General features: G+C 44.5%; 1 protein-coding gene across 1 annotated transcript; it reads left to right on the forward strand.

Moving 5' to 3' along the window:
* The first annotated feature begins 252 nt into the window (after window positions 1–252).
* Window positions 253–8,806, forward strand: NPY1R (neuropeptide Y receptor Y1). The gene is made up of 3 exons (XM_024736127.1): window positions 253–397; window positions 6,083–6,932; window positions 7,047–8,806. The coding sequence occupies exons 2-3, from the start codon at window positions 6,234–6,236 to the stop codon at window positions 7,497–7,499; spliced, it is 1,152 nt and encodes a 383-aa protein (XP_024591895.1). The 5' UTR covers window positions 253–397; window positions 6,083–6,233; the 3' UTR covers window positions 7,500–8,806.
* The last annotated feature ends 497 nt before the right edge of the window (window positions 8,807–9,303 follow it).

Genomic DNA, 9,303 nt, shown 5'->3' on the forward strand with positions numbered 1-9,303 from the left:
CCCGCACCGCCGGCTCAGCCTCCGCCGCGAGGTGGCACCGACAGCCAGCGACGGCGCGCGGGCGCGACCTCAGCCCGGCGCAGCGCCTCCCTCCTGGCCCCGCCGAGCGCAGAGCGCGCACCACCGCCCCGGGCGCGCGGTCCGACAGCGCGCGCGGCTCCCGCGCTGCCCCCCGAATTCCCGGGGAGGGGTGCGGGGGTCTGCGGCGCCGCCCGGGGGTTGTCACGTGGCCGAGACGAGGTGGAGCTCCGCTTCAAGGGCGGCTCTTCCCCTCCCCACCAACCTTTAGGCTTTGAGCCGGAGAAACACCCGCGAGCTTTCCTTCCCGCTCCGCTCTCTTCCACGACCGCCCTTCCCGCTTTAATCATCGTGCTAAAAGACGGATCCGGCAGAGAGGGTAAGTTCCAAGAGTACACCTTTGAAAGGACTGACTTTAGAGGAATCTGTCACCGATGGGGTGAAGGATGAGAGAGGAAGAAAGGACACGCGAGTCCCGAAACGAGCTCTGGGGAGCGGCGGGGGCGCAGGCAGCCTTCGGTTCGGTCCCCGCGCGGGCGGGTCGCGAGGTGCTCCAGACCACCGGCCACCCGGGACCGCCTGCGGTGCGGGGCCGACGCCTCTCTACGGGGGTTCCCTACGGGGTCCGAGTCCCCCTCCTCTGGCTCTGGTGAGACGTCGTCCTCCCTCCTTCGCTACCTTTGGCATCTTTCCCGAGCCTCTGCGGCGTGGCCGCGCTGAGCTTTTGCGGAAGAACGCGCGGCTGGGACGGCCGGGGGAGGAGGGCTCGCGGGTCGGCCTTCGCCCTGCGCGGCGCACTTGTGCGCGGGGAGCGACCCGGGGCCCCGGTGGGCGCCCCGCGCGCGGGCTGCGTCGAGCCCTGCCCCGCGGTGCTGGCCTCTCCAGCCTGGCTATGCGTCCCCAGGAGACATCATACTGTCCCCTACTTCCGAGTTTCCATCGTCCAGCTCTTCAGCTCCTTTACACCGGTGGTGGTGGAGCGCGGCTGGGTAGGAGATTGCGGATGGACTGGAGAGGAAAGTGGCCTAAGAGTGGCCCGGTGGTCTCCAGGTAGATTGGAGAGAGGCCAATGTTCTAAGGACTGATGCTGGGCCAGAGTCAACTAAGTTTGGGCAATGCTCGTTTGGTTCTGGTTGTTGTAGATGTTTTCTGCGCTGCCAGTCTCATCATCATGGGTAGAGACATCTGACAAATGGGTGGCAAATGTGTGTGTATGGGGGGGGCGGGGAGGGAGGGAGTATTAGGAATGAGGACAGGTTGGGGCAAGTCATCTAGTTACACGGTATGAAAAAGGTGGGCGCATAAGCGTGCCGACAGGAATTTTGATTTAACACATCCCATTTCCTGAGTTTGGTAACTCAGGAAAAACCTAGGGGAGGGGAGGGGACAGTGAGCAAGTGTGTCTTGACATTCCTTTTTTTTTTTTTTTTAAAGAGTTCTCAGATTTGCCGTGCCCACCAGGACCCTATGGGAAAGCATAACTTGTCGGGTGGCACACAGGCGGGGGCCGGGGAGCACGGAGCTTGCCTGGCTCTGCCTGAAGGGGAGTCCCAGCAACAGCGGCTGTCAGTCCCTGGACTGCAGGCTGCTTCCCCCGTGAGAGCAGAAAGCTGCCGGCCGGGTTCCTCACCCATGACCAAAGACTGAGCGCTTTTCAGTGGGTGACTACTGCTTTATTAGTCTTTCCTTATTGTTTTAAGGCAGCTGTCAGCTGAGCAAGCCCTCCTGGAAGGGAAAGGAACAGAGAATTATGTAACTCATGTGAATAAACTAGCAGTAACTTTGGGAGGATGCATGTAGCAAGGCTGATTTCTTTTGCAAAAACAGGGGAGTTAAGCAGCCGGTTCTGAGTATATGACAAAATTTATCTGCGGCACGTTATGACCAGAGAGCGGTATTCTCAGGCAGTAACAGCTCTAAGAACAGCAGGCAGTAAAGGCCAGCATTCAAATTGGAACGGAGAAGCAAGTTTCCCTTTGGAAGGGGGCTCATTTGCCAACTGGATGTACGTAGTGTCTCTGTTTTGTCTCTAAAAGCACATGGCAGCTATAGTGAAAGGCAACAACCTTTCATTTTTGCAGTGCCTGTAGTGGCATACCTTACTTTAGAAATATATATTGGAATAGTAAATATCAAATCATTTTCCTTGTCAAAGATGATGTATGTAAATTCTTTCCCAATATTATTTTCTGACAATTATTCATCCTTGAGATTATACTAAGGTAGGCTGGAAATACACATTTTATCCAATGCAGAACTGTTTTACCCAACTGGAATGGCATGCACTTAGCAAAGGAGTCTGATTTCAAATACATTAAAAAAATGTGAGGTTTGCATTTTCTGTATAGCTAAGTTAACTTCTACTTAGTAAGAAAACTGCTATTTCTCACAGGATATGTCTAGCAAATATAATTTCAAAGGGATCAGAGTAGAGTTTCAGTATATTTAACCTAAATTCATCTGCAAGAAAACTTTGCAGCCCATACCTTGTAATAATTTAATAAGTGTTTGTGTTAAGTCCCATATGCAGTGAATTTTGTCAAAGTCAGTTGGTAGATATAAACTTTCTTTCTTCCTTTGCACTGCAAACACCTTGGTCTGTGCCTCCGTTATCTCTCACCTGGATTATTCCACTAGCCTCTAAATGAATCTCCCTACTTCTCTCTCCTGTCTTAAGTCCTTGCAAACAACAGCTAGAGCAATAATTTTAAAACAAGTCATAGAACTTCATGCCTTTACCAAAGACTCTCCAGGGAGTCCTCGTCTTTCTCAGAGAAAAAGTCAAAGACTGTCCCACGGAGTAAGGCCCTGCAGCGTCTGTTTCTCCCCTGCTTACCCTCCCCGCTACTCCCCTATAGTCTCTCCCTCATTTATTTCGCTTCTCCTCTGTTCAGCACACGAAGCACACTCCAGTCGTAAAGATTTCATGTTTGCTATTTCCACAGGGGATGCATCCCTGAGGCATCTGCCTGGCGTCCTTCCTCACTGTCGGGTCTTAACTCACACGCCATCTTCTCCGGCAGTCAGAGGCCCTCCCGCCCCCCCACCCCCAACAATCCCAGGTCCCCTTCCTTGCTTTATTTTTCTCCATGGCACTTACTACTGTCTTGTGTCCTGTCTCTTTTACTGATTTCTTTTTTCTTGTCTGCTTCTGCACACAAGACTGGAAACTCAATGGGAATTTCACTGTTGTCTCCACTAAAACCCTGCCTGACACAAAATAGTGTTCAATAGATATTTATTGGATGAATGAATTCTCTTTCAGAAACAATTCCTTTTTTTTTTTTTGCACAAAGTGGAACATTCCCCTCCCCACACACCATGTACCTGACCTAGTAAAATGGCTCTTATAATTAACATCCATTTGGCATGTCAAAGGACTATGATAGTGTGGACAAGAATGTCCCCTGCCGCCTGCCGTATCAGTAAACAAAGGATGTTGTGGGCATCAAGCCATCAGCCCCTGCAGTCACCCTGGACGGTGCACCTGAGGGGATTCTGGATAGGAGAGAACAGGATACTGGCTCCAGATAATATTTCAGTGCAGCCCAGACTCTTGTACCTTCCCATACATAGAAAAGTGCTAAGTTCATTAACTTGAGATGTCTGGTTTGCTTTAGTTAACAGCAATCTTTTGAAGTTCCAGCTACCTGCCTTTTCTTGCAGAAACTCCTGTATATCCTGGCTGCGCCCTGACCTCTTCTGAGCCGTCCCTCAGAGCATCTGAGAGGCTGCCTCCCGGGCTTGAGTCCTCAGCGAGTCCGCCGAATAAAACATAGCTCTCAGCTTTTAGACTGTGGATTTTTATCAGTCGACAATAGAATTCAGCTGTTGATGTTAATAGCAATCACACAAGAACCTATTATTCCATCTGTGCACCTACTGTGTCATCAACACACTTTTATTCTAAATCTAATATTCGCAAAGTAGTATGAAATATACGTAGTACCTACCTTCAAGAGACAATATTACCGTTGTGAAGAGCCAATGAAGGATCTAAGGGACTAAATGGAGCTTTGAAAGATGGGTAGAATTTGGATGCGTGATGAGGCGTTGCAGAGGCGAAGATGCAGAAGCTAAAACGGGCCAGGGCACTTGGTGCCTGTGAAGGGACCTGCCCGCCTGGTACAGAACATGCCCCGTGGGGTTGTTAGACCGGGAGTGCAAGGCAGAGTAGCGGTCCTCAAGTGTCAGGTCCAGGAGGCTCAGTGGTCCCTACCTTGTGTGTCTCACCTGGCACTGTGTGCAGAGGGGGAGCCGTGGGTAGGGCGTTAGAGGATGCATTTTCCTGTCATGCTAGTTCTACTAATGAAGAAAAACTCAGATACCTGTGCAGTGACGTTCACTATCTTGCCAGCAACCTGACTAGGACGTATGATGCGAAATTTTCTTGAATTCTTTAGGGCGAAATTTCCAAAGAATTTTTAGATTAGCGCTTGCTTGCTGCAGGTTTGTTCTCAGACACTGAGAGACACAGATATTCTCTCTCTTTGGTATTCTTGAGAGAAAAGTGTGTTACCAAGGAGGTTCAGGAGTCTTTCCAGGCTGTTGACAAGAAGAGGGGAGAACGTTTCTATAACGTTCACACTTGATACCTTTCCTAGTCCAGATAGATGCTTTCATTCTCACTAAGTGGTAGCAACCTTTCTTTTTATTCTTCAGTTTTATAAGTTGTAGTTTTATAATAAAAACACCCCATATTCTAGAAAGCAAAAGTACCCATATTCTAGAAAGCAAAAGCAAAAAGGGAAGGTTCAATAATGGCATCACTTAAAAGGCAAAAGCATATTTTGTTCATTAAAGTTCTTGTCTCCTTTTCAATGGAAGTAACTCTGCATGATTTTCTTTATTGTCCTCACAGAAGAAAGAAGTGCAATTCTGTTTCTTAACGCAAGCACAATGGCCTGTTAATTAACATAAGAAACCCCATCTCTTATATTTACTTAATAACGTAAAGGAAATCAGAGATTTTTTTTTAAAGGAGCTTTTAAGCTCTACAGGACTGTTGTCTGTGTTTTGTTCTGTTGGTAAGAAAAGAGTATTCCTATCACAAAATGCTGTGAAAGATCAAAAGTACGACTACAATTTAGATCCCTGCATTGTATCTGTATACAGTCTAGTGGGGAGGGAGGATATTTCCGTGAAGAAAACCTTAGAAATCCTTTGAAAGCTTCTGACATGTTAATAATATTATAGAATCTTAAAGGCAGAAAGAGCTTCAGAGTTACCCAGTTGAATCTCCCACACAATGTGAGAACTTCCCCAAGCCTTTCGAGGAGTACTTACAAACTGTTGCTTGTGGAGAACTTGCTGGTTTACAGACAGTTCATTCCATTTGATTAAACTTTTGTTCCTCATAATGACATGAAATATTTTTAATGTAATCCACTTCCCTTGATCCTACTTCTAACTTGAGAGGACATAAGATTCTGAGCCACAAGCCAGGGACCACATGTTACCCATTCCAACGTGAGAAGATGTTTGTACCCTTCCTAGTGAGTCTTTTCTGGATTAAACATCTTCATTTCCGTCAGCAGTCCTTCACAGGACAAAGTTTCTTGATGTTTCACTGTATCGACCATCTCCTTAAAGAGCAGTTCACTGTTGGTGGGGCTATTACTACAACTTGATAAATTCTTTCTTTTTTATAGTAAGAGGAAGAATTAGGTAAATTTTTTTTGTGTGTTCCTTTGTTGGTGTCATATCTTTTTCATATGTTTTAATCTGTCCTTTTTTTTTTATACCTTCATATTCCTACAGTGTTCATGTAAGTGTTCATGGTCGTTCATGTAAGACTTTGGGCATGAGATTTGTACACACCTTACTAATGTACAGACCACTGCATTTTGCTGAAACTCAATGTGAAAGCAACATCAAGTTAAAAGTATTACTAAAGTTGTTTTTCAAATTGTTTGCACTGTTTCTACTATTTAAAAGAAGATGTATATATAGAATACATTTTGTTTATTTCAGTGTCTTCCCTTTAAACAGTACTATGAATCAGAATTCGTTTTGACTGCCGTCAATAGAATTAGTAATGCAATCGGTCATTTTCTCTTTACAGGTTGTTCAGTTCAAGGGAATGAAGAATTCAGAATAATTTTGAGAAATGGATTCCAATATGGAGAATAAAAATAAGTTGAGTCTTTGACCTGCTTTGAGGAAACATATTGTCCATTTGTCTAAAGTCATCTGTAAGAGCCAAACCAGTCAAAATGAATTCAACGTTATTTTCCCAGGTAGAAAATCATTCAATCTATTATAATTTTTCAGAGAAGAATTCCCAGTTTTTGGCTTTCGAAAATGACGATTGTCATCTGCCCTTGGCCATGATATTCACGTTAGCTCTTGCCTATGGAGCTGTGATCATTCTTGGGGTCTCTGGAAACCTGGCCTTGATCATAATCATCTTGAAACAGAAGGAGTTGAGAAATGTCACCAACATCCTGATTGTGAATCTTTCCTTCTCAGACTTGCTTGTTGCTATCATGTGTCTCCCCTTCACGTTTGTCTACACGCTGATGGACCACTGGGTTTTTGGTGAGGCAGTGTGCAAGTTGAACCCTTTTGTGCAGTGTGTCTCCATCACTGTGTCTATCTTCTCTCTGGTCCTCATTGCCGTGGAACGGCATCAGCTGATCATCAATCCACGGGGCTGGAGACCAAGTAATAGACATGCTTACGTAGGCATTGCTGTCATCTGGGTCCTTGCTGTGGCTTCTTCTCTGCCCTTCCTGATCTACCAAGTATTGACGGATGAACCGTTCCAGAATGTGACCCTTGATGCGTTCAAGGACAAGTACGTCTGCTTTGATAAATTTCCATCAGACTCTCACCGGTTGTCTTACACCACTCTTCTCTTGGTGCTGCAGTATTTTGGCCCACTCTGTTTTATATTTATTTGCTACTTCAAGGTAAGAAAACTCCCACCTCCCCCCCGCCACCGTTTCCGTTTTTACCTTCTTTCTCCAAGAGTCCTCATTCAATGAGTGATTCTATTTGAACTCTTTATTTTTTCCCTCCTGTAGATATATATACGCTTAAAAAGAAGAAACAACATGATGGACAAGATGAGAGACAGTAAGTACAGGTCCAGCGAAACCAAAAGAATCAACGTCATGCTGCTGTCCATCGTGGTGGCGTTTGCGGTCTGCTGGCTGCCGCTCACCATCTTCAACACCGTGTTCGACTGGAATCATCAGATCATTGCTACGTGCAACCATAATCTGTTATTCCTGCTCTGCCACCTCACAGCCATGATCTCCACCTGTGTCAACCCCATATTTTATGGCTTCCTGAACAAAAACTTCCAGAGAGACCTGCAGTTCTTCTTTAACTTTTGTGATTTCCGGTCTCAGGATGACGACTACGAGACCATCGCCATGTCCACCATTCACACGGATGTTTCTAAGACGTCTCTGAAGCAACCAAGCCCAGTCATGCTTAAAAAGATCCACAGTGATGATAATGAAAAAATCTGAACCTGCCGTAGCATTTGGTCCCAGGTGACATCTGCTTAAAACCAAGCACAACCCGCAAAGACTTTAATTCCTGTTCTCCCAAGGAATAGGGTTGAAATCATTGAAGAAAGATCAAGATTTTCTTGTCTTGCTTTTTACTGCTTTTGTAGTAGCTGTCATAATTATATTTGGAACAAAACGTGTGGGCTTTGGAATCTTCTGGCGATGGTTTTGACCAGACATCTTTGAAGTGCATTTTTGTAAACTTATGCATAGAATAGAAAGGCTTTTATATTGTATTTATTAGAAGGAAATTTCTTTAAAGTATTACTGTTCATTGACTTCAGAAGCACTACACCTGATGCTCTCGCTTGATTGGGCCATCCTTGTTCGATGAGATCGTCAGTAGATTGGGCATTCCTGTGTAAGGCTAGGCGTCAAGCTTCAGCCTGTTACAGAGGTGATGGCATGCAAAAGCAGCATTCAGGCTGTGAGCTAAAAGAGAGTCTGTGTCCTCTATGCCTAGTCTGAAGTCATTCAAAAGTGATTTGCATTTTTTTGAAAGTTTAAGACAGGATTTCATTTGCTCCTAATTGATTATCACGTAAGATAAAAAATACATTTAAAAGTACTTCTCAGCTGTGAATATCTTGGGGAATTGGGCCACCCACAAGGATTAAGTGGGACAGCAGTTCCCTAACTTTAAAACTATTTTGGTACCTGACAACCAAATGATTTCAGAGCAGTTCGTTTAACAAGGAAATTATTATTGCTGCATATGGTTGGATTATATTTATTTGAATTGATGGTCGAGAGGCTTTCCATTGTTCACAGACTGTTCAGTGTTTGTCAGGCTTCCTCGCATAAATACACACGTAATTCAAAGGCATTTATTTCCAGCTTACAATATATATAACCACAAAGTGTATTTTCTATACATCAGTGCCTATATACTAACTCATTTTTAACTTTCAATGTCCATCTTTCAAAGGACACCGAGGTACAGTGTTGAAAGAATGTCCACCCTGGGTAGCAGGGGTAAATACAGGAAAACTGAGGACACCTCACGTGGCTCATCTTAACCTGTGTGAACTGTGTGCCTGTGGAATCTTACCAATCGTGCACTATATACTGGGGGGTTGTGTCATGTTAATATACTTCATTTCATGTACCCTGTAATCATGATTGAGCCTCAGAATCATTGGGAGGGAAGATATTTTAAAGAGCAAGACATATCTTTGGTGTATTATACAGACATAGTATTAAATGTGTTTGATTTTAGAAGGGCAGACATTTTCTTTATTAAAATTGTTTCTGCTTTTTCTGAATAGTCTCTTTTGTGACTCTCTTTAGCTTCTTTTTTTTTTTTTTTCCTTTTTTAGCCCCTTGTCTTCCCTCCCATGAAGTTCTGCAGCATCCTCTGTCTGCTTGATGATGAAGCATTTTCTACCCTGTGGTATAACCCTTGATGGTCCAGCCTCTCTCCTTGGCTTCCTGAAGCTTCATGAAGGCAGAGACTGTTTTACATGATTCTGTGTCTCAGTGCATTTAGCAAAGTGCCAAGTACCTAGAAGGTTTTTTTAAAAAAAAATTTTTTTTAAACAATTGAATGAATAAATTATGACACAAATCCTTCCCTCTCATTATTGATCATACTGACTTTACATTCTGAAATTTTCTTGGACTCCTCCTCCTAGGTTCATCTTTAGCAAGGAGGTGTTTTCTCTTTTATTATGTCACTTTCTAAACTAAGCAAAATGACATTTTAGATTTTAGAAACTTGCACGATTTGTCTCGTAAGACAAGTATTAGTCTTTTGCATTGA

The sequence above is a fragment of the Neophocaena asiaeorientalis genome, unplaced genomic scaffold (genome assembly GCF_003031525.2).
Source record: "Neophocaena asiaeorientalis asiaeorientalis breed wild unplaced genomic scaffold, Neophocaena_asiaeorientalis_V1.1 scaffold7, whole genome shotgun sequence".
In the NCBI taxonomy this organism is placed as follows: Eukaryota; Metazoa; Chordata; class Mammalia; order Artiodactyla; family Phocoenidae; genus Neophocaena; species Neophocaena asiaeorientalis.

What these genes read in the sequence shown, in the direction of transcription:
- NPY1R (XM_024736127.1), top strand. Translation starts at nt 6,234, where the DNA reads ATGAATTCAACGTTATTTTCCCAGGTAGAAAATCATTCAATCTATTAT. An exon ending in TATTTATTTGCTACTTCAAG is followed by an intron (nt 6,933 to 7,046) that starts GTAAGAAAACTC and finishes TCCCTCCTGTAG; the next exon opens with ATATATATACGCTTAAAAAG.